Raw genomic sequence first — 25,391 nt, 5'->3', positions numbered from 1 at the left:
AACAAAATTGATTGAAAAATCATCATTTTCATTCAGGCACTCCGCAAAATTGTTAAAAAAGAGCTCCATTAAAAGTTGTATGTGAAGGTTCTTGGGATATTTTCAGCTTTGTACAACAATTATAAAAGTTTATTAATTTTTCGTACTCGATTTATTAAGGACGTCATTACTAAAAATCTCTAACACTTACAAAACTGATAAATTTTCTTTAAAAAATATAGAAAAATATACAATAATTCACAACAAATTACAGTAATATAAAACTTACTTTTCGAAAACAACTAAGAATAAAAAATGCTTCCATTTTATTGAAAATTATATCGTATATTATTTACTTGAAATGAAAAAAATATTCGCAATGATTACATAAATTAGGTTTTCATTTTATGTATAAATTACAATCCTAATTGACTATCACAGTAATAATACATTAATTCAATATTACATACATTCATATAACATATTTTAAGTATAAAACATCTAATATGTAGTGAAATACTTCTTTTTACTAGTAAATATCATATAAACCTTACATGTATTTTGTTCGATTATTTTACTCTAACTAATCACAAAAATTATATTGTTGGGAATTTTATGCTTACACTGTAATTAATTTACAACACGAAGATAGTATTGGTTGTTTAATGTTTGTTATCTATAATCTATAATCTAATATAATATAAAAAATAATATAATCTAATAATCTAATATAAAAAAATAATATAATATAAAAAGAAATACGTATAGTCTTCATCAGTAAAATTTTGAAACGTCAAAGTTTCATCAATAATATTATGCAACTATTCTTCAAATAAATGTTTAGTACATTTAAAAGCTAATTGAAATAAAAACCATATATAACCAGTCTTATTATCTCAGTCTCTGTTAGCTTATATTTATTAACTTTTACATTAGCTTTTTACATATACTTTTATTTTTATACTTATTATTATTTTTATATTTATACTCTTTTTTACATTTGCAGTTATCATCTTTTAAATTCATATTTGTTAGGAAATCAACAATATATTTATCCTTTTCTATAAAATTTTCACCAAATTGCGACATATAAAATTTCTGCAAATTTGTAGGCAATTAACCAAAATTCCCATTCTCTAAATCTGCTGCATACAATAAAAATTGTCGAGACGTGAGAGGTAGATTTTCTTTGAGTAAGACTTGTCTTACAAAGATCATTAAATCTTTCAATTTGTTGTGACAAATGGCATTGAGGACTTGTCCATGTACAATAAGCTAAAAACATAATATCATAATAATTAAACCATTAAATAGAAATATAAAATTAAAGGATAAAATATTAAAACAATAGACTTTAAATACATACTTGTTCTGTAAAAAATTGGACATCATCCAGTGAAGCTGTTTCTAGCAGCATTTCCAAATAATCTATAATTGCATTATGAAATGTACGATACTCAAACATCGATGAACGTCGAATATAACTTAAGTATTTAGAAAATAAGATAATACGGTTATGAAATTGAGCTGCATTTTCTTGCTTCAAATCTTTTCTCCCTAAAAATTAAAAATGACATTAGGAAGCATATAATTTAACCTTTACAAGCTTTTAATTTAAAATATGCGTAGTGATATCTACTTTCATAATCTTCCTGATATTGGTTCACTAAATACCGCTATAAATATCCACCTTTGGAATCACATATATTTCTAATTTTAGAATTATGGCATACAAGTAGCAATTTTATCACAAAGTCAGTATTGTCTAATGCATATGAGTAAAGTTTATTGAGTATCTCCCTGCAACCAGTTAAAATTAAAATGATCAAGTAACATAAATTACTTAAAATAAATACTTTGCAGATATATATTCATATATATATATATATATAAACAAAACATTCTATCTTGCAATATTACTTTAGGTTTTCCTTATTCTCATTAATCAGTTTCGCAATATCTTCAATTATTTGTGTTAAGTTTTCATTATTCGCAAGGTTTATACGATTAAGAAGATTCGTATAAATCGTATCATCAGCATATAACGATCCTCCTGGTTTTGATAATGAGTTCTTATCATTTAAAGCCCATCCGCAACTGATTGAAACCATTTCTATACCTTAGGAAAGTTCAATCTATAAAATAAAATACGAATGATACCTTTCGCAGAACATATATTAACAGTAAAAATTACGAGTTTGCTTAAAAACAGGTATTCTTTACGACAAATTCATGTATAAAATATAAATTTCTCAATATTCATTTATATAGAGATTAAAATTTACTTCAGAGACCAATAAATTATTGACCCTTCTTTGCAATCTTATAGCTTCCTATATATAAGTTCCGACAATGCAAGTTTTCAGGCGAAAAGTCTACTGGTTCAAAAGTTATAATTATCGCAGTGACTATGTAAAACTTCTGGTAAAACCTCACTTTATTTTGATGCCATATTACTTCTATCCATCATCTGATTGGTCCGCACAGATCAACATTCACATGCTCTCAGCATCCACTTACCTTGTTCAAAAATGTATTGTCTCTGGATCGCTTCGTCAACGATGTCATCAAATCCATGTCATTATGATGCAAAAAACGTCGCCACAAAAATTTGCGCAGAGGATCGGTGAATATATCATCATAGAAGTGACCCTCCCCTCGGACTTAATCCTTTGCTGGCCGCCAATTTAATTCTATTTTACCATACTATCCCTAGCTGTAGTTAAATTTACCATAAATTAGCTCGTATTAACGTAATTCCTGACGGCGGCCGGAAAATAAATATTAACCCAAACGCATTTACCTACAAACCTCACGCTGTGATTGTTTTATGTATATGTCCCTCTACAGTGGGCTTATTATGCCTACAACATAGTAGGAAAACAGGACTTGCGACTCAAATAGTTAAAAGTACCGATTTTTCCTTTGTCAATGTATGTACAGTAGAAAATATATTTGGTTTGTCAAAATCTGCAAAACATTTTGAAATACAAAAAATAAGTACAAAATGAATATTTCCTAACTATAATATAATTAATAATAATCCTTGTTTTTACATATTCGATGGTATATATTGTTCACAATTTAGTTAATGATATTGATTATTTGTTAGATTATAATTCTTGTAGAGAACAATGTTCTGCCTCAATTCTACAAATACTGTTAGTTATCCTGTAGGAAGAACCTCCTCTGTATGATCATACATTATTAGTACCTTGTACTACAAATAGCAGATAAAGTACCTAATGTTAATATAAGGATATTCCAAGATAACAATGATATATGTTTTTATTAATATAATTACCAAATAATGATATATATTTTTCTTAATATAATTACCGTACTTCCTCTAGACAACATTTATACAACATAGAAATGTTGCCAGTATTTAGTAGAATTCTTTGTGTATCTAATGGAAATGGAACTATTTAGTGGTATCCTTACATGTTCAGCTTCAGTGAAAACGGTCTTTATCCTAAACAGATTAACAATATTGGTTTTTATTTAAACATACAAATATCGAAAGCATGATTTGTATATTTTTTTCTACAGTACTTATTGATATAAAGAAGTTGCTAAGAATCAAATTATAGAGTTTTTAGATTTTTTAAAGACTTTAAAGTATAAGGTATTTTGGTGTAATAAGCATATAAAATTGTGATTTTTTATTTTAAAATTACAAAGCAATTTACTAATTTATAAAAATATAAAATATATAATGTAAAAAGATATAATAGCCAAAAAGAATATTATTTTTTGTTACATAGTAATAAAATTAAATGTTTGCAAAAGATTATTGTATACATTTTTAATTGTTGATTTTTTATGGGAACTTTAAAAGTTTGTATTATATTTAAGACAATAGTTGTATATGAAACATGGTATCCATTTATATATTTGTATTTGTATTTGTATTTATTGCACCACCTACACATTATTCGATACTTTTTGGTTATTTATACATTGTATAATCCTATAATCCCATTCTAATAACTACATAAAATATAATAGTATACATTCATACACATATGAATAGTTTCATTATGTGTATATAAAATGGATAATATGTGATATATCTGTACAGAAATAAGCACTTGCGTAGACTTATCTTTGCAAAAGATAAACAGAAATGTATTTAGTTTTAATTTATTCTTATACTGTAAAATAGCTTTATTCCATGTTAGTGATATATTTTTCTAACAATTTTATAGCAATAAATGTTTTATGTATTTACTAGCAAAATTTATTACATATACTACAAACATATATTTTTATGTCCCCATTTGCACATAATTATATATAATATATTCATACAACAATCCACTATTAATTTATTATTATTCTACACTTAGCTATAATTCTAGTTATAGTAGTAAATACGTGTGTTTTAGCATTGATGTTTGTAGCATCTACAGATTAATATACTTAAAGGTAAACAAAACCATTTCAAGAAATATTCAAGTACAAATATTTATTTTATTTGCAATTGATAAGAAATACATATATGAAAAAAGAGAAATTCTTATTAATTAAAGATAGATGAGAACTAACATCTAAATCTGAAATTATCATGCACATTACAAATAAATAACTTATTTTATAAATTATTTAAACAATTTGTTTTACGGCAATTTATCTCTACAGTGAAAATTTATTATTAGGGGATGAACTTTACTGTAGGAGACAAAATATTATTGCCTTCCTTCTGGATCTTTTACTTTCCAATGTGTAGAATCCAAAAATGTAAATTTTTAAGACGATTCACTAGTTCAAAAGTTATGCAAAGTTAAATGAAAGTAAGAACTTTTAGGATATTTTACACGTTACTTTGATGTCACCACGTTGGAAAATCACATACAACCTATCTTCATGACATCCCAAAGGCAATTGGTACATTGGTGGTGGTCTGGTAGTGACGATTGGCAGTGGCAAACAGCGAAAAGGAAGGGGTTAAACTTTGGTCGACGATCATTTAACGCGCATGCGCCATCATGCGTATATGATCACCGGACGATCGCCAGTCATCAATCGGTGATCTGTCATTCGTTGTATGCTTCGTTTTTAACTTAATTGTTCATTTAATTTAAAGAACATCAAGTTCGTTTTTTAGCTTGTTACATCGAAAACAAATACTTCGAGTCATTGAAAGGTGGTCAATAATTAACAAACAAAATAAGGTTATAACAAAGTGAGTGTGAATATCTATCCGTTCAAAGACTGCGGATCTTGCCATGACGACGGAAGAACAGTTTCAGGCGGCTGTTAATGTGATCAGGAATTTACCAAAGAATGGTAAATTTTCCAAGACATTCAAAATGAATTATGATAATTAATATCATTCTTCGAGTTGTCGATGCTTTTAAGTGATGTACTTAATCGTATCATCGTCTCGTACATAATTGTTTTATTATATTTAATGCAAAGCGTTTTATGACATTGATATGAAACTTGTTATATGTTATACTCTTTTTTTCTTTCTCAGTATTTTTTTCAGTTGTACTTGTTAAACTGGTTTTTTTAATTAGCAGCAAATACATTTATGAGATTTAGTTTTTATGCGAAAACGTGAAGGAGTCGTACAAAGTTCGTGCAATCATGTAAAGTATTTACATATCTATTTTGATGAGACTGAAAACGAAAACATCGTTTCATACCGTTCTTCGATGTATTCAGATTATTAATAATGTTCTAATATATTAAATTTCAGAATTATTGAAGTGTGTTCTCGTTAATTTTATACTCCCGAGTATTTGTAATTAGATACAAAATAGAATAATAATAAGCGTTTTTTATTTATATGTGATTTACATTATATAACAAACAGTATGTTTACATTTATTGACTGGTAAAAATTGCATTAAGTATGTCACATAAATTTTTATAATTGTTAAAAGAATAAATTTGAATCTTTTTTTTGCACATAATTTATAAATATAAGCTTTGTAAAAAAAGAAATTTTCTTTACTTTTATGCAAGTACAAGATTAGATTTTGATATTATCTCGAACCTACATTTTTATCATTAAATCATAAATATTTATGATTAAATTCATAAATATGTATATATACTTTCCATTTATTACAAGTGCATGTGTGAGTGTTCTCATTTCACTTTCTAACAGAGTAGAATGGATAAATTGCAGTTTATGTTTGAAACTGGAATATCCTTCAGGAATAAATTACAAATATACTTATAATTCTTCAAAGCTGTATCATCAACTTTTTTCATTTATTAGTGACAAATTTTGTGTTAAAAAAGTAGTAAATATTTATTTAAAAAATTAAATATTTAATCCTTTATTAATTGAACTTAATAATGTATAATGTTACAAGGATTTATTTAATACCTCTATATTTTTTTATGATTAATGATAATTAATTCATGAGTACATTTCCACATTATCTCTTAATTTTATGACCAAAGGTCATACAATAAAAATGTTATCAAGTCGTTGACCTTGCAATTAATTTGAATAACAATGAAGAAACAAACTTTTTTGCATTAAATGCGGAAAGTATGAATATTATAATTTTATATGAAACTAAAATTATAAACTAATAAAGTTATATTAATAATTGTATTGTTGATAATGTATTATGTTTCAGGTGCATATCAACCTAGCAATGAAGTTATGCTACGTTTTTATGCATATTACAAACAAGCAACAGAAGGATCATGTCAACAACCAAAGCCAGCATTCTGGGAAGTGGTTAAAAAAGCAAAATGGGAAGCTTGGACACGCTTGGGCAATATGAGTAGAACAGAAGCTATGAATAACTATGTAGAAGAATTAAAAAAGGTTGATTGTAGAAACTATTATAATTTTACTGAATGTCATAAAGTAACAGTAATTTAATGCTTATTTATAATTTAATAGATTGTAGAAACAATGTCTTATACAGACAAAGTGGCTAATTTTCTAGACAGTTTAGATTCATTTTGTGAAAGTGTCCCACCTGAAGATTTAGAATTACTTCTCGGTCCTGTGTTAGAACGTATGCGCTCACAACCTGGAATGCCATTATCTGGTTCTCCCCTAGGTTTGTATTTGTAAATATATATTTTATTTTTCATTTGTTGATCTGACAATTTATTAAAAATGAACATATTTGATGCTAACAATTAAAGAATGGAGAAGTTTAAAACAAATTAATTCTATTAATAAGTTTTTCTTCTACAGCATCAAGAGAAACATCACCACATAGAGGTTGTAACATGACTCGGCACATTGCAAGTAGTTTAGAAACCAGCCCAGCTACTAGCCATAGTGCAAGTCCACTAGATACCGACGGTGAAGACGAATTTATAGATACTGTTGAAGTAAGATACTGGTATTATAAACAGTACACAGTATTGGACATACTTTTATTTCCAACTTATAACTGAAATTATTTCTTCTTATTCATAGTCAGCTCCAGAACGAATACCAAAAGACATAACAAAAACCACTAATGTTACTCAAAAAATGGTTAATGGTTTAAATGTTTCTACTGATAAAGTTAATGAGTTAGTTGCTCAAAGAGAGAACTCTTCAGAATTAATTAATGGATACACTAATACAAATGGCTATACAGAACCACTAATAGAAAATAAGCAAGAAAAAAGTAAACAACGTGTTAAAAAAGATGAAAAATCTAACGACGAATTTTTCAATCAAATAGCTATAACTATGCAAAACTTACAAAGAGATTTAGACAGAATAACGGCCAGAGTGCGCAGTTTAGAAGGTCAAACATTACAGGCATTGGCGCCTTCAATAGTATGTGTAAATACAATAAAACGACATTTTTATCATATTTCTATTTCTTTCAATGGTATATCATTTTTGTAGAAGCAGCCTGCAGCAACTTCATGCCCAAAATGGTGGCCTTTACCAGAGTGTTCACCAAGATTATTCACTATCTTAATCGTATGGCCGTTCATAGCGCAATTTTTGATTTCTTTAACACAACGTTATCGTCAGCGAAGGCTGTGATTTAAACATTACCATATTACATCACTCGAAATATATTCCACTATTTACTGTTAGATGATGAATTCAAATCAGTGTTGAATTCAAGTAATATAGACATATTTTAAGACAGTTCAAGTATATTTCTACAATCTAAATATGTATATGGCCAAAACTGCTATGTGATTTTTGATTCATATAGATTACATTTGAAGATGTAATCAGTTGGGCAAAACTTTAAAAATTTATTCTCTCAACTGTTCACATATAAATGTATGTACAGTGATTATACAGAAAAGTTTATTTATTTTAAACATGAGAGAATTGAAGAGAGTTTGATTGCTCTCTGTATGTTTATATGTTAAAAATCAGTGGATTAATTGAATATACATATTATATATATTTACTTAAGATAATTTATATGTATCATAAATAGTAATGTGTATTCATATATTGTAATATAGAAAGAAAGATTATATACAAATTTTATATTGTACATTCAGATTAAAAGAAAAAAAAAATTAGAATTTATTGAAACTTACAGCTTTTTTAACAGAAATTATAATTTACTTAGGATAGTATCACTTTCTACATAATATTATAAAGTACTCTTTTTGCTCTTTTTAATTAATTTTAAATTGAGGATAGATATATCACGAAATCGTGTACAAATATTGTATAAAAATGTATAATTTTTACTTGTATTTGTAATAATTATTATTTGTAATTATTTTTTAAAAATATTTTATTAACCAATGCAATTATCATAATAACAATTGTCTTTTTGTAATATTTTTCATTTTGTACAATTTTAGTAAAACAATTAAGGTACTATAATCCGTATTTTACATTTTTTCAGTTGTACCTAATTCATTGATTTAAAATAAATTTTGTTAAAAGAAGATGTTTGTCTTTGACAGTATACCTTTGTAGATTATAATTCTTAAATAAGTTTGTCTTTCAAAGTAAAATGTCATATAAAATTTTAGTTTGGAATGAGCATATTATAACAGATAATCGTTAATACAAATTGCTTGTAATTACTTTATGTTTCGATTATATAACTTTCTTTCGAAATATCAGGAGATAAAGCATAATTAATGAGTATTCGTAATTACAAATTATCTTGTCCAATTGTTGTTTTGTTCAATTTTCATCGTTATGTCATTAGAATTTTGTTTCATGCTTTACATATCAAAAATCTAAAATTTTGATGGACATCGATATCTTAAATGAGTAAAATGAAATAGAATAAGTTTAAACATTCTCTAATATGAGTACCGCTGTATAAATAACCTTGTTCTTATTACACTACAATGCGAACAAAGAATTTTGGGTTGGGTTAGGAACCGATATTGGTAGCAACGATAAATCACTTGATTTGCATTTTATATATGTTTTATACTCATATAACTTCTGACGGAAGTAACGTATGAGTCGTAATAACAGACGTTGGAACGTATATTGTTTAGAGTATTCCACAGGTTGCAGTAATCGATAAATTGTTGTCATATACAATTTTCTCCGCGAAGCCTCTTATTAGAGGTTTAAAAGTGTGAATCATATTGAATCATATTGAAAATATTAAAAGGAATATGTTTGTTTCAATAATTCTGGCTCTTTTTGTTATGGATTTGTCACATGCTGAAAATACAGATTTTGGAACTATCGTTTTCGCAAATGTTGTAAGTTAAAGTATGCTTTTTCAAAAAATGAGAATAATGTTTATATTTTATATTTTGATTATTCGTATTATTGAAATGTATTTTGTATGAAATTAATTTATTATTTATGTATATGAAATTTATTTTTTCATAAAGCAATATGAATTAGATATTATAATCATCTTAATTATAATAATAATTATTGCCGTTGTTTATTAAAAATATTACAATCTATTTTGCAGTTATACAGACATGGAGATAGAACACCCATAAGACCATATCCAAATGATCCTTATAACAATGAAAGTTTGTGGCAAGTCCCATATGGCCAATTAACAAACGTATGTAATTCTTAATTGTTATATATATATAGCTTAATTATTTAATGATCTCTTCTTTATTGTATTACTTTTGTTGCATTTAATGTTATTGCAAATTTTTGTTTGATTTTAAAATCTTTTTAATTTCAAAATATTTAAGTCCTCACTCATATATGTCTGTTATATCAGATTGGAAAATATCAGCATTTACTACTTGGTCATTGGATCCGCAAACGCTATTCACATCTACTAAGTGACCTATATTCTCCATATGATATTTATATTCAAAGTACAGATGTAGATCGTACCTTAATGTCAGCTGAATCACATCTTGCTGGACTTTATCCTCCAGTTAGTAAACAAGTATGGAGTAATATCAAATGGATGCCTATTCCAGTGCATACTATTCCTGAAGACAAAGATAATGTTTTAGCTGCAAAGAAATATTGTCCTAGATATAATTACGAGCTGAGAAAAGTTTTTAATTCTCCAGAAATCCAAAAAATTAATAAAGAAAATAAGAGATTGTATGTATACCTTACAGAGAAAACAGGAAATAAAATTTCATCTCTTTTATCTGTTAAACAACTTTATGATACATTATTTATTGAGGTAAACTATGTTACTGTCATTCTGTACTTCTCACTTGATAATAAGTATTTTTATATATCTCATATACTCTAAACTTATTATAGAGTCTTTATAACAAAACATTGCCAGAATGGACAAAGTCAGTATATCCAGATAAACTTATGCCAATTGTTGTAAAAAGTTTTACAATTAACGCCTATAATAAAATACTTCAGAGACTAAAATCGGGTAAGTAATATTCATTTTGTTATGTAAAAAATTTAGGCCATGTATAATTTGGGAAATATAAAACATAGGAACATTACTTGGAGAAATGATAGACCACATGGAAAAAAAGTCGAAAAATGCATTAGTACCTGATAGAAAAGTATGGATGTATAGTGCTCATGATGAAACTATAGCCAATTTGCTCATGACTCTGAATGTTTTTGAACCACATTGCCCACCATATACTGCTACAATTTTAATAGAATTAAGAGTAAATTTAAAAGATCAATATTTTGTAACGGTAAGTGCTTAAAATAATAATTAGACTGAAAATCATGATATAAGATTGTTGATTAAATATATTGTTTCAGATATCATATAAAAATACTAGTGAAGAACCACAACTTTTAACACTTCCCGGTTGTATTACAATGTGTCCCTTAAATCAATTTATTGCACTAACAAAAGATGTTGTACCCACAGATTGGGAAAAAGAATGTGCAATAGAGTGGGGACCATTTGGATATAATACGAATACGACAGCAATTATTGGTAAATTTTTACTACAATATAAATGTATTTTTTATATACTACTTTATATATTACTTTCTCATTTAATCCTTGTTTCGTTCCAGCAATACTGACATCTTCTATATTGATGTTAGTTTTATTCATTTTATCTGTATTTGCCTTTATTTATCGGCATTATAAACCGGAACATAAGCAATATTATCTTCGATTGAAAACGGTACCTATATAATTGAATATAATACTACGAAAAAATGACGTATTGCTTTCGTCATGATATTCAATGTTTTCATGATATTTAATGATATTCAATAATTTGATAATTAACAAAAAATAAGATAAATGGTAAATTCTTATTTGATTTTACATACATTGAAAAATAAGTCTGATATGCGTTTGCGTAAAATATTTATGAAAAAATGTTCTATATTTTATAATGTTTTATTAGTGATAATTTTTAAATTTATTGATGATAAAATATTTCAGTTTATAATCAGACAGATTCAATGCAAATATAATCGTTTGATTTGATCGATGAAAAAACATTATTATTTATATGTATGAATTGTTCAAAACAAAGACTGTTATAATGATTTTTAATAGTTTGATAAAAGGGTATAAGATTCTCAATAACTTTTATTTAAATTGAGTTTTATGCATAATATGAATAAAAAAATTATCTGTAATGACCGTAAATGGACTACGAATTAATTCGGAAAAAATTGAGATATTAAAAATACCTTTTATTAATAAATGACGATTAGAAAGTAATAAATTCTGGAATACGGTTTATTAACTTAGGGTACCTTAGTTTTTATTTAATGCTAAACAATTGGGTGTAAAATATAGGGATATTTCTCTGCGGTATTTGAAAAAATATCTAGTCATATTCCATTAAGTTGCAACAATTAAAACTACTTATAAACAGAAAAAGTATATTCAACTACATCATTATTACATTTTTGTAATATCGTTTATATAGAAGTATATTTGAAACGTATTTTTTAAATGAGAAATTACAAGACAAATTAAACTTTTCCAAAATAGAGAAAGGATAATATTTAGGGCGAAAAAGAAACATTTTACTTGGTAGTAATCCAAAAATTTGATTTTCTTAAACTGAACTATTTTACAAATATGAATTGTGTCCTATTAAAATTAATGTTGTGAGATTTAAATGTGAATAAATCAAGTATTGTAAACAAACACGATCGTTTACTAGTATTTTAAACGAATACATATCTTCCTCTAGATAATTTGTAGGTCATAACATGAAATATAAGAATATCTCATACTTGCTTTTACATAGCGCGTGTTGCCCGTTCTCAACAGCGGATATTTAACAACTGATTCTCGTATCAATGTCGTATACGTGTAAGTATTAAACAGATACAATTGCAAAACACACATATAAATGACTGTCCTTAAATAGTAGTACAAATACACATAAAATATAAACAGCATCAGTGGACTTTACATATTTACATATTTTAATCATCAGTTTACCACTTTTATTAATTCTCTATTTTAGATAACATAATCCCTATAGTTTACATATCATTTACATAATATAATTTTAAATTTTTATTATATTTTGTACAAGCCTCTTTTATATACAATTTATATGACTTTAATTTATTTAATAAAATTTATATACATATATATATATATATATATATATACAAATATACGATCATCACGTATTTTTCTGTTATTAACGCGCTTTGCTTATTTTACATGTTAAAGCCCTAACTTTACAAAAAAATTGGGGGAGTATATTTTATAGGAAGTTATCATTTTCAATTCTATAAAATCTTAAAATCTATGATGCTAACTCTATGAGAATGCAACCCATGAGTATTGAATACTATTTACCATGTTTTATTTGCGTCAGATTTTTATCAGTATTCCGGTATCGAGTTAAAGCTTCCAGACCAATTTTCTTGGATGTTAAATGCCGGATTAGACCTAAAACATCACATAGTTTTATCTATTTAATAAAAGTCAACAAAGTAACTTAAAAATTTTACTTAATTGAAATAAAAACTTATAAAAATTTCTTACCTTTTATTAAGAAATTTTGAAAACCTTACTATTATAAGCTCGCATTTGCATTGGTTAAAAATGCGCATGCAAAAATAAGTTAATCATTCACGTGATAAAACGGATTATTAACAGAATTACAACAAATACGATTACAATGATAGTGCAAAACCCTGAATATAAAAGTATTTGAAAGAAGTCTTCTATATTATCATATTAATTCTATTTTTAACTTTTACCCTGGTTATAAAAACTTTGTATATTAAAAAAATAGATCTAATATAAAGTACATACCATGTATAAAGTTGAAGACAGATGAAGACGCAACTTTTGAAATATGGTTTTAAGTAGTTAGATGCAGATTCATGATGTAAACTCGATTATGGTCTTAATGATGTTTCTGACGTATTGAAGAAGCTATGAATGTAAAAAGGAATAATTTTCGAGATCTTAACTATATATAATATATTGAATATTTAGAAGATTGTGATGAATATAAGAAAAGTACGTTTTGTGCAAATATTAAAACAAATTTTTCCTTCTTCTGGCTATGAGATACAAATTGATTTCATATTTGATATATCAAAAATGTAAAAAATGTATTTAAATATCCTATTAAAAAATACAAAGAGATGCAATAAAAACACACAAGCACACAATTTGCGTTACACGTTTGTTAGTATTTATTACAAAATGTATACAATGTTAATAAAGCATACATGTCTGCAAATAAAACGTTTTCTGTTCAGTGTGTAACCATAACCATAATTTCGTGAACAATATGATTAATTTGATGTAGCAGTTAGTTACAGATAACATTACATAAACGTATTAAAGTTTCAAATATACTATATTGAATAGATTTTGTGGCTTAATATTTGTTACTTTAATAAACTTTATGACTATTGTGATGTACTAATGAGCAAACTATTCTTAAGCATGAGAGCAATTCATGACATACATGCAAATTATTATAATCCATTAAAAAAACGTAAGATTAAAATATCATATTATGAATATTACTTGGATCTTTTTACTATTTAAATGCGCATTAAATCGACTAACAATTATTTTCACAATTTTTATAAAAATAATTTATCAGTACATTTCTTGTTATTTACTATATAATTCGACACAAAATGCGTACTTTGTTATATTATTTTGCTAATTACAATATATGTAAATCATATAAATAGAAATAGCAATTTTTTCATATTTAGGTAGTAAGTATTACAAAACAATTAACTAAATTAACTAACGAAATCTTGTTATACATAAAATCTATACAATTCTTACCTTGCATATATTGCAGGGTTTGATAATCCAAGTGTTGTACTTACAGGACTTCCAATATATCTTTTTACGAACTATAACAAAAGTTAATAATAAAATAATCAGTAATAGTTAAAAATCAATCACCCTACTTAATAGCATACATACCCAATGGTTACCAAGAGAAGTTGCGCCCATACTCACAGCCATATGAATGGTTAAATAAAGACAAAATAGAAGATATAAAATAGAATATATTGTAATTGCAACTATTACCGCCCAGTGATGTGGCAAATCTTGGACAGTATCTATTACAAAATATATATTTATAGCTATTACAACAGCAGATAATGTTGTCGTCACAATTTTACTAGTTCTGAAATATAAAAGTATGTATAAAGTCGTATGAACCTAAAAAATTCCAACTATAAAATTAAAAACATGAAACATACAATCCATTTCGAAATGTACCCATAATTTTAGGACTACTAGTAAATGCTATCGTTGGCAGTGTTGCAAAAGGTAACTGAAGAGTCATAATTGCGTTCAAAATATTATTCATGTCAGTTAAATTATCAATGTCACTAAAGAATGCGACAAGGAAGGTTGGAATGATAGCGATCATTCGCGTGAAAAGTACTCGCTTCCAACGAGCCCACTGAAGATTTAAAAATCCTTCCATTGCAAATTGTCCGGCATACGTTCCTGTCATCGTGGAAGATTGGCCAGCAGCAAAAATACCGACAGCCCAAATATACATTGCTGCTGCACCAAAGGCACAGCCCAAAAATATGCCACCTTTGTTAAGGTCTACTGAGATGGTTGTATTATCTTTCTGTAATTAATAAAATAAGATATAATAAGAAAGCTAAAATTTTTAGGTAAACAAATTCGTATTAATCTAATTTTGTTTTTACCTCAAATGTATCCATTCCTACTGTATAATTGTTAGCCTCACACAGATTGTACTAAAATATAAAGAAACAAGTATGAAATATATTGTAAAAGATAATTACACTACAAAATATCATTTAGAATTCTTAATTATTATACTCACAACTTCTAAATTAGTCTTGTTAAAAAGACCATCCGCAAACACCGCGACAACAAATACGTTAATTATAAAAGATACCAGAAGTGCAATGCATGCCTCAATGAAGTAATACATATTTGCCTCATTCACTTTTTTGGATTCTTTACGGTCAATGTCTCTTGACTAGAAATTACAGATTATATTATAGTTTTTATTTAACACCTGGCAAATATTTAATACATCAGAATGCCTACTTCTTCAATTTCATAAAAAAGATTACTTATACTCTTTGTTCTTTCCTTACTTTAACAAGAGCACTGTGAAGATATAAGTTATGTGGCATGATAACTGCACCAACAATTCCTACAGCTTGTAACAACATATTTCTATCATAATCTTTATACCAAGGTATAAATATTCCACTTATCACTTCATTTTGAGGTGGGGCAGAAACAACGTACTAAAATATAGAAATAATAAAATAATTTTCATTCACATATACACACACATATATGTATTTATTTATTTATTTTACCTCATATCCAAATGTGACAGCCATTACTGTAATAAGAAATCCAAAAAAGAGTTCTAATTTCCTTAAGCCATATTTGTCCAATAATAAAAATGTAAAAGTGTCAATTATCGTAATAAGAACACCACCCCATATAGGAATCCTAAATCAAATTAGATACATACATTATTTATGAATAACAGCTTACATAAGAGGAACAAGAATAGATGACATTAAAAAATTAAGAGAATTTCGTAACTTACGCTTTATTTGTTAATAAAGATAAAGCAATAGCTGTCCCTATTACTTCTTGCATGTCACTGCCAATTATGGCTATTTCTATCATTATCCATAAAATCATTCTGGGTACCTTTTTATATTGTCTGTAACACATTTCTGCCAAATGCAAACCTGTTACCACACCAAGCCTTGCACTTAATCTTTGCATAATAAGGCCAAGAATGGTTGCACTTAACAATACCCATAATAACTAACAAAAAAGAACATAAATAAATTTAAAAAATAAAAAGAAATGTAAACCATACATGGAAATAAGCAATGAATGGAATAACTAAAAAAATACCTTATATTTGGCAGCTACGCCAGATTGCAAATCAGATTCAATATTTCCAGGATCTAAATAAGCTATGGACATTAAGAATCCAGGACCTGTGAAAGCCCATAATTTTCTAAAACTAAAGAAACCCTGCAAAAACCAAATTAGAATAGATACAGTTAAAAATCCACATATTAACATAAAAAATTAATTATTTTAAGTTCCATTGGTACCAATATATACTACATTTTCTGTTTCTGGTATGTGAACTTTTTCATCAGCAAAGTACGTCTGATTGTTATTGGGTGTCAAACAGGTGTTTTCATTTGCTCTCTTATTATTCTGCATTTCCTCCTGATGCACATGAGATGCTGTTGCGAATATTGGATCATTCTGAGGCTCGATAATGTAACTATTCTGCATGGTATATTGATAAGATCCCTCTGAAAAAAGTTACTAATTTGTTACATATTTTAACATTCATATATTTAAACATATATTTAAAAGTATTCAATATTATAGTATTAAAGTAAACCGGATTATATAAAAATTAACTTCAATGATCGTCTAAATTGAATAATTTAATTACCGTGATGATCAATGCAATAAAAGATTGAAATAGTGTCTTATTGAATGCAATACGTATTCAAACTTGATCAAATACGAATGAAATATTTTAATGAAATATGTTAAATACAGAAATATAGGAATTAAGTATAACATAAGACAAATTAATGAAATATAGAAATAAACATAAATCTTTTTTATCACTACCGACAAAATATTTGGATAAATATAAAAACAGATAGAACGTTACATTCTTATAAAATTAAAAAAAGAAAGAAAGTACGCTTCCGTATAACTAAAACAGAAACATAACTGAAGTAAAAACGCACAGTATATAGTACACCAAGCACGAAAATATTAGCCAAGTGAGATCACTACAATAGCCACTAGTGATCACTATTCACCTACAGCCCGACAGTCACTAACTATTGCGAGATTTGAGAATATTGCAGCAACGAGAGTACCGAGAACGAGACATACAACATGCAGCCATCTTTCTTACATGTTCCCCTTCTCTGCATAAAATATTACAAATATGATGTTAGCGGGGATGCCCGAAACATGAGTGTCAGTGACTAACAATAGGAATACATATATGTATGCACAGAGAATTTATTACTGCCACAATACAAAGAAATACATGTAGTCGTATAAAATTATAGGATTTCCCCAGGAGATATATCATAAGAGTTAATTATTATAACTCTTACATGATATCTTTCGTTATCATTAATATGTAATGAGTATTTAAGCAACTCCAAACTTCTATGAATTCGTATTTACGCCATTAAAGTCACTCATTTTCTCGATACTTTCTTCATCTTTTCATTCCTCTATCTTCATTTACTATATGCATTGTCTTCCTATCTTTAAAAAGCACTTGTATTTGAGCGATCACTTGAGGAAAAAGATAAAATTCGGATTATGAAGGTTTCCTCTTATCAAAGTTTTAACAAACAAAAATTAAAAATTTTGTATATAAGTTAATATTTTTCGAATTGTAGAAGCTCGAAGAAAAACAGATTCTATTCTTTCGACTATCAACTGGAGAAGAATGTTTTTTATCACTTGCTTTGTTCGACTAAAATTTAATCCAGTTTCTAAGTCAGCTAAGTGATCATTTCAATCACAGATAACTTTAATCCTTTAATCAACCTTACTGAGGAGTGCTTATTGCATTTAATTATATTATTACAGTAAATCTTTATTGGATTAATTTGATAATTGTTAAATCAAATCGAAAGCATTTGTTGGGAAGGAAGTCTATAAGATTGGATAGAGATTGGATCTGTATTAAGCTATGGTTGCAATAGATTCATCATTCTAGTAAGTAAAACATTTGGTAACCGAGATGTATATTATACTCAAGAATTCTCTATGATTTATTTGTTAAAATGATAGGGCATCAAAACACGTATCTATTGTAATCATAGCCTTAGTTTCGATTTATTTCATCGCTTCTCTGATAAGAGAAGATGGATACATTTCTTTTGTATTGGAGATTTGATTAGTATCTAAGTTCTTTTGGTAAATCTTTATCGATTACAATACGTACTAATCTACGATAATGTGGATCTATATTGATTCCTAAAAGTATTCATTGTATAAAATATTTATAAATATACAATTATTACCATCGTTTGGAGTAATATTTATTATAGCATTCACATACTAATTAATTAAATCCAAGAATATTAAATATCATGTCATTTAGTAATACTTTCAACAAACCAATTTTTATTTTTAAGGCCGTTGGGCTGACAAAAAAAAAGAATAATAATAATAATACTTTTATATGAATACAAAAATTTGATATTATAAAAATGAAACATATAAAACCTGATCAAAATTGCCTGGAAAATCTAGCTATCTGCCAATATTTTTCGTAGCCATTATAAGTAAATAAATCGACGACAAAGATCGAGAAAATGAAAATTGTTTTCTTCGACAAAAAAAAGAAGAAAATCCTGGTTAGGTGATGTGATTAGTGTATATTAACTTTTTTAATTGATACTCTAATAAAAACAATGTAATTTATATGTTCCTGTAACTTCTCACGTAACTTGATATCGAAATTTAATTAAGCACGATTAGATAAGCTAAGAGTTTCTTGCTCGCTTCCAGAACGCGTTTCTTTTATTGTGAAAATCGGTAGGCGAAAACATTTCTTTAAACAATCGTATTTCTTAATGATATCCAAATTTCGCAAGAATGTGAGATATTAACATTACATAAGATTGTTATACGTAAGATTGGCTGCGGCATATATTGAGGACATTTCAATCCAAATATTTAATTTGGAATATCAAGCAAATGTTTGTGTTAGATATCAGATAGCGGTCAATCAGTAGTAAACAAGAATTATATGAAATATACATATAAACCCATTTAATGAAATATCTTACCGAATTGTAATTTCTCGATTGTCAGGTAGTTACGTATAAAAGCGATGAAGGTCTTTTAATGAATAAATTCAGTGTACATCTTCGATCGTATTTCCTATTTACTAAAATAAGAATAGCCGTAGACAATGAGCAACGCATAAATTATCGGAAACAATCCGTCAATATTTCCTATTCCTACGTGAATCACCATGGTAAGCCCAACGAACAAGGAAAATTTAATATCAAACGAATAGAAAAGTTTTGCTTTATTTATATTTTCTGATCCTACGTAATTTCATATTACGATTAACTGCAATATTATCTGTCCTATTAGATAGGAAATTACTGTAGTAAATATTATTTCGATTGAGCAACGAGGTAAATCCGTTTTGAAATAAATGTTTGATATCTGTATACATATAAATGTAAATCACTTCCTTTGGTAAAATTAGAATAATTTCTTACAAGAATTCTGATTTCTAAATTCTTCTTTTTTTCTTTCTCTTAACATTTTTTAACTTGACTAACGTCACTGGTACGCGATGAACGTTTTCTAACAGTTACTGCTGTAATTATCTAACACTTGTAATCTATAATTAACTCTTCTGACTATTCATCAAGTCACCACAAAAGTCCTAGCAATTGTGAATTCGCAATTCTGATTTGTTTTAATCAAAATAATAACAAATGATAAACATATAAGAGATTCTACGAAAATTTCAATAAGATCACAATATTATGGATGAAGGTAATAAATATATCAATGAACATAACACACGTTGAAGATAGACAGATAAGAGATACTAAGCAAATTTCAAAAAATGTACATCACAATATCGTGAATTAGTATTTAAAACACAATAATGATTGTACACTTATTAATCTCAATTTAATGTAAACGATATACATTGATGTAAACATTATTTTCTCAATATCTATTCATTAAATTATCGACATTATTAGTATACGTGATCATTAAGAATCGTAATCTCTGAGAACAATATCTTTTGCTACCACGTGTTAGCTTGTTAAAAAAATAACGCCATTCCCTTGACCCAATTGTAAATTGAAATGATCATAACAATGGTAGACAACCTTTTGTTCTACCTTATGCAATGTCACAACTATTTTAATGTTCCGTGAAAAAAGTGGTAAAAACGGGAAACTAGAGCAGTAATATTTAAGGGCACGATACTCAACTGTTTTTACAGTCTATTAGCTCATTGTGGTAATTAAGATAAATTTTTCAACTGTTTCTTTAGATTTTCCACGTGTGTTGCAAAATTTCATTATATTCTTTCCGGTTTTCGCGTTTTCAACTGTGGAATTGTTAGCTTATAAAACGCACAATGTTGAACAAAAGGATTGCAAAATCAAATTTAAGCTTCAACTGACATTGTTGAAGTAAAATATTAATTTTTAAAGTATTTTACTCTTGTTTAATGTTTTATATTTGACACAATAAAAATTATTAATGATTCTTTCTATCACGTAAAGTATGCAATATTAAATAAAAATAAAGTATATATATATATACATATATATGTATATATATATATTATATATATTATATATATATATAAAATAAAGTGTGTATATATATATGTTTTAATACAACGTATTCTAATGTAAATTATTGCGGTTATCTATGAGCCAAGAATAACAATTTTAAGTTAACATTAAAAATTCTAGCATAGTAGTATATTAGAAAATTAAATAAACCAAAAATTGCATTTCGATTACTTTGTTACCATCATACAATTAAAGAAAGAAATTGTATCGTATCGAAAATATACTTTCAAAAGTGGCGCGCAATACTAATCTATGTAATTGAGCTATTTTCATTTGAAAAAAATTAATATAAAAAATCAAATGAAACCAAAAAGAAGAATGACCTTAATCTCAATTAATCATGCCAAATTAAACAGGAAATTATTCATATCGCAAATGACAAATAGAAATGATATACATAGTTCTACAAAATATTTAAATTCTTAGTCATAAATATCGAATACTTAAAGTCAAAATCCCTAGTGCTAAATATGCGTCATCATATGCATTTATGATAATAATACTCAATATATATTTTTTTTAATTTAATTAGTCTATGTGACAATGTGCAGTATTGTGACATATGATTTAGGGCGTGGTAAGATTTTTTGGAAGTAATGTTGGTACTTTAAACGTTCAGATTCGTTCAGAAAGTAATAATTGCATAAAAAATTATTGGCTAGCTGGTTCGTACATATAGAAAATTGCCGACGATTCCTTTCTTGTTTAAACAGTAATCATCTCAACTGAATCCTGATTATTGGTTGAATGTCGTGCCATAAGAGTGAAAGAGAACTATGGTTAAGACTATATGTATGGAAAAGTCATCGTAAAGGAATTTTTAAAGCAATAAGATAAGGGATTTATGAGTCAGCCATTCAGTTGTGTTACGGTTGAGCACAAAATATATCTGGTAACTCCGTAAAATCCAAAAATTGTACGATTTTGGTATCAGAAGAACACTTAAAACGACGAATTTGGAGGGAGTATACGATTCATTAACTTACCAGGTAATAATGACTTTTTTAATGGTATAAGCTCCATTTTGTAGACAGGTAATATTATACTTCTACTTGACAGATATATTTTCCAACTGATAATTTTTTACGATAACGTCCTTCGGTAGTATTATTTCACTAGCTTGAACATAGATACAATATGTATTTTTTAAATATATTGTTTTTCCTTTCATTTGATTCTTATCGAATTTGTAAATGTTTAGTATAGAATCCATATTCTATAATATAGAAACAAAAAAAGTTAAAAATTTATATGCTGTTGATATTTTCAGGAAAATGTCTAACGTTAGTAATTTAGAACAGCAAATTGCAAATTTACAAATTAATCATGGCGATGGCATTAAAACCATCAAGTCTGGAAAAAAAGTGGGACCAGCTGTACCTCCGAAACCAAAAAAATCACAACCACAGGTCAGTAGATCATATGAATATAATAATAAATATGTAATTTTTTCACTAACAATATTTCATAACTATAACTCCCTTTCCATGACTGTTCCATTATTATATGGAAACATCAATGGTAAAATTAACAAAATAAAATTTATTTAAATCATCTTGTTATACAGAATTTAATGGGGTAAAATATTTTCCAGATACCACAAAGTTATACTATAAAGGCTGCATCAGTGCCATCATATAGTACAGTACTTAATAATTCTGGTCAAAATGAAAAATCATCAAATTTATACGTGAATTCTCCTTCACCATATGTGCCACTAAATATAGAGAAAAATGACTTTTCATTACCATCCACTGCGAATGGAAAAGATGTTCCTAAAAACTACCAGAACAATGAGAATTTTTATGTGCACCAATCAGATGAAAAATTTGAACCAAAATATGGATATGATGAAAAAAATCATTATTCAAATATTGGTAATATGCCTGCTCCTCAAGTTCCAGTTGAAGATCACTCAAGATCAACAAGAAATATCGTATATAGTAATATAGATCCTCCAATATCTATACCAGTTAATAAGACAGTTAAAACTGAAAAAGACATTATCTACAGCAATATTCAATGGAATTCTAAACCAGAAAATACATATTGTAACATTCCTTCTGCACTCAATAATGGTCAGATATATGGAAAATGTAATCAAAAGTCATTTTTATTAGTTTATTAAATCAAGTAATTATTATATTACAGATGACTTACCACCACCACCAGAACCTTCAGAATATGTACCATGTGTGCCGGGTAGTTCCTTCCCGCCACCACCGGAAGAATTACCGCCTCCGCCAAGTCCTGTGTCATCTAGTTATAGCGAACTTAGACGCGCTACTTATCAAACTGATTTTCCACCTGACAATTACCCAAATGATATTTATGGTCCAAGTTCACAATCCAGTTCTACATATGAATCTATATACGAACCAATTAATCCTAGACCACCGTCACAATTATCTTGCAATTATTCCATGTACTCTGGTTATGGATCTGCTACATCTACTCAGCCCCAAGGAAAAGTCTCTCCAGTTAAGGAAGTATGTCAAAATTATTATATTAATTCCTTCATTGTGAAAAAATATTTCTCCAAAAAATTTATTTTTGTTTCAGGTAGACGTTTTGACTGATCTGTTAGTTCAAGGAATGGAAGATAACGCTGAAGACAGTGATATATATGGGATTTGTGCCCAGTGTGGTCGCAAAGTTGAAGGCGAAGGTACCGGTTGTTCCGCGATGGATAAGGTTTTCCATATTGACTGCTTCTGTTGTTATGTTTGTAAGGTTAACCTACAAGGTAAACCCTTCTATTCACTGGAAAACAAACCCTATTGCGAGGAAGATTATTTGAATACTTTGGAAAAGTGCTGCGTTTGTACTAGACCAATACTCGATAGAATATTAAGAGCCACAGGTAAACCTTATCATCCATCCTGTTTTACGTGTGTTGTTTGCGGGCAAAGTTTGGATGGTATACCATTTACGGTAGACGCTACAAATCAGATTCATTGCATAGAATGTTTCCACAAGTAAGTAGCATTTGGTTGACCAAATAAAACAATTAATTTTACAAAGTATAAAAATGAATGTTTTTATATTGCAGAAAATTTGCACCTCGTTGTTGCGTTTGTAAGTTACCGATTATGCCAGAACCAGGACAAGAGGAAACTGTGCGCGTTGTAGCGTTAGATCGTAGTTTTCATATTCAGTGTTACAAATGCGAGGATTGTGGGTTGGTTTTATCCTCTGATTCCGAGGGACGTGGATGCTATCCTTTGGATGACCATGTGTTATGCAAAAGCTGTAATGCTACTCGTGTGCAAGCATTAACGTCACATATGACGACTGAATTATAAATGGCATGATCGTTGAAACGGTTTATTAGATTGTTATATTTACAGTTGCCGTTTTATGAATTTTTATACTTAGAGATAAGTTTCTATAAAACATCCGACATTTAATATGTTTTTGAGGAACCTTTTTATTAAAGCCATTTTGATAATTGAATATGAGTAGGTTTTTCATTATTTGATACTTCGAGATGAATTACGTTAAATATTCATAATATTTCTATACCTTTTTAAAAGATTTATATTTTAGAAATAGTATATATCCGTATGTATTATTGACTCAGATTGGATAAGTTTGAAAAAATTTCAGAACTGGGTTAATGTTACTGCCTTTACACTGCCATATATGAAATTTCAAAAATATCTAAGAATTATGTCAAATAATATTTAACAAAAAATTCTAAACTATGAGCACGTATGTTGTAGTCAGGATTGATTTCCTGTAATAAGTATAATTATTGACTATAATGTGATTTAGTCATGTATTGCATATATTATTAAGACAAGGTATTCAATTCCTAATATTAAGAGCAATGTTAGATTTATGTGTGACTATATCCTCATAACGTCAATGCGAAATAGAGATTATGCAATTTATATGCTTCTTTCTATTGATCTAGAATATACAAAATGTTTAGTCCAATGTATTGGATCCGTTATGTATTTAGATTTCCGCTTTACGATAAATCATGTGATACGATAGAATTAATACAATGTATTAGTGCAAATACCTTAAATTATATTATCTATTTAGCAAGTGAAAAGACTAAGAAAGCAAATAGAAATTAATTGTAAAATGTATTTGTAATGAATATTGAATAAAATATCGATTATATTTAAAAACAACGCGTGCTCTTTAATTATTCTTCATTAGTTCAATTATTTCTTATTTTAGAAAGAATGAAAAAGTAAAC

General features: G+C 27.5%; 4 protein-coding genes and 1 pseudogene across 13 annotated transcripts; 3 read left to right on the top strand and 2 right to left on the bottom strand.

Moving 5' to 3' along the window:
• Positions 1-269: 269 nt before the first annotated feature.
• Positions 270-2,787, bottom strand: LOC132913384 (uncharacterized; annotated as a pseudogene).
• Positions 2,788-4,952: 2,165 nt separating this feature from the next.
• On the top strand, positions 4,953-8,832 carry LOC132913383 (acyl-CoA-binding domain-containing protein 5). Its single transcript, XM_060971690.1, has 6 exons — positions 4,953-5,271; positions 6,585-6,778; positions 6,857-7,019; positions 7,160-7,299; positions 7,388-7,738; positions 7,811-8,832. Exons 1-6 carry the CDS (start codon positions 5,211-5,213, stop codon positions 7,952-7,954), a joined length of 1,053 nt encoding a protein of 350 aa, XP_060827673.1. The 5' UTR covers positions 4,953-5,210; the 3' UTR covers positions 7,955-8,832.
• A 309-nt stretch (positions 8,833-9,141) lies between these two features.
• LOC132913382 (prostatic acid phosphatase-like) lies at positions 9,142-12,446 on the top strand. Its single transcript, XM_060971689.1, has 7 exons — positions 9,142-9,615; positions 9,837-9,935; positions 10,104-10,526; positions 10,610-10,733; positions 10,802-11,013; positions 11,084-11,264; positions 11,348-12,446. Exons 1-7 carry the CDS (start codon positions 9,526-9,528, stop codon positions 11,470-11,472), a joined length of 1,254 nt encoding a protein of 417 aa, XP_060827672.1. The 5' UTR covers positions 9,142-9,525; the 3' UTR covers positions 11,473-12,446.
• LOC132913379 (protein Malvolio) lies at positions 12,440-22,290 on the bottom strand. 8 transcript variants are annotated; one of them, XR_009659370.1, is made up of 13 exons: positions 22,165-22,290; positions 16,902-17,098; positions 16,683-16,805; positions 16,363-16,589; positions 16,124-16,262; positions 15,893-16,048; positions 15,613-15,771; positions 15,473-15,523; positions 15,008-15,390; positions 14,724-14,931; positions 14,580-14,650; positions 13,578-13,700; positions 12,440-13,208 (listed from the first exon to the last, which is right to left on the bottom strand). XR_009659370.1 is itself a non-coding variant. In XM_060971675.1 (12 exons), exons 1-12 carry the CDS (start codon positions 22,199-22,201, stop codon positions 13,142-13,144), a joined length of 1,818 nt encoding a protein of 605 aa, XP_060827658.1. In that variant the 5' UTR covers positions 22,202-22,290; the 3' UTR covers positions 12,440-13,141. The 8 variants fall into 8 exon arrangements, 7 of the variants coding, with proteins under 7 accessions (XP_060827658.1, XP_060827665.1, XP_060827664.1 ...); XM_060971675.1 differs by lacking the exon at positions 13,578-13,700; XM_060971682.1 differs by lacking the exons at positions 13,578-13,700; positions 22,165-22,290 and adding an exon at positions 17,725-17,749.
• Positions 21,656-25,323, top strand: LOC132913380 (lipoma-preferred partner homolog). Of its 3 annotated transcripts, none has more exons than XM_060971684.1 (6): positions 21,656-22,167; positions 22,449-22,587; positions 22,797-23,256; positions 23,330-23,667; positions 23,741-24,156; positions 24,231-25,323. In XM_060971684.1, exons 2-6 carry the CDS (start codon positions 22,453-22,455, stop codon positions 24,481-24,483), a joined length of 1,602 nt encoding a protein of 533 aa, XP_060827667.1. In that variant the 5' UTR covers positions 21,656-22,167; positions 22,449-22,452; the 3' UTR covers positions 24,484-25,323. The 3 variants fall into 3 exon arrangements, with proteins under 3 accessions (XP_060827667.1, XP_060827666.1, XP_060827668.1); XM_060971683.1 differs by having other exon boundaries at positions 22,773-23,256; XM_060971685.1 differs by lacking the exons at positions 21,656-22,167; positions 22,449-22,587 and adding an exon at positions 22,601-22,699 and having other exon boundaries at positions 22,773-23,256.
• The last annotated feature ends 68 nt before the right edge of the window (positions 25,324-25,391 follow it).

This window comes from Bombus pascuorum, chromosome 13 (genome assembly GCF_905332965.1).
Source record: "Bombus pascuorum chromosome 13, iyBomPasc1.1, whole genome shotgun sequence".
Classification (NCBI taxonomy): Eukaryota; Metazoa; Arthropoda; class Insecta; order Hymenoptera; family Apidae; genus Bombus; species Bombus pascuorum.
Note: the sequence above shows the minus strand (reverse complement) of the source record. Positions and strands in the feature narration are given on the sequence as shown.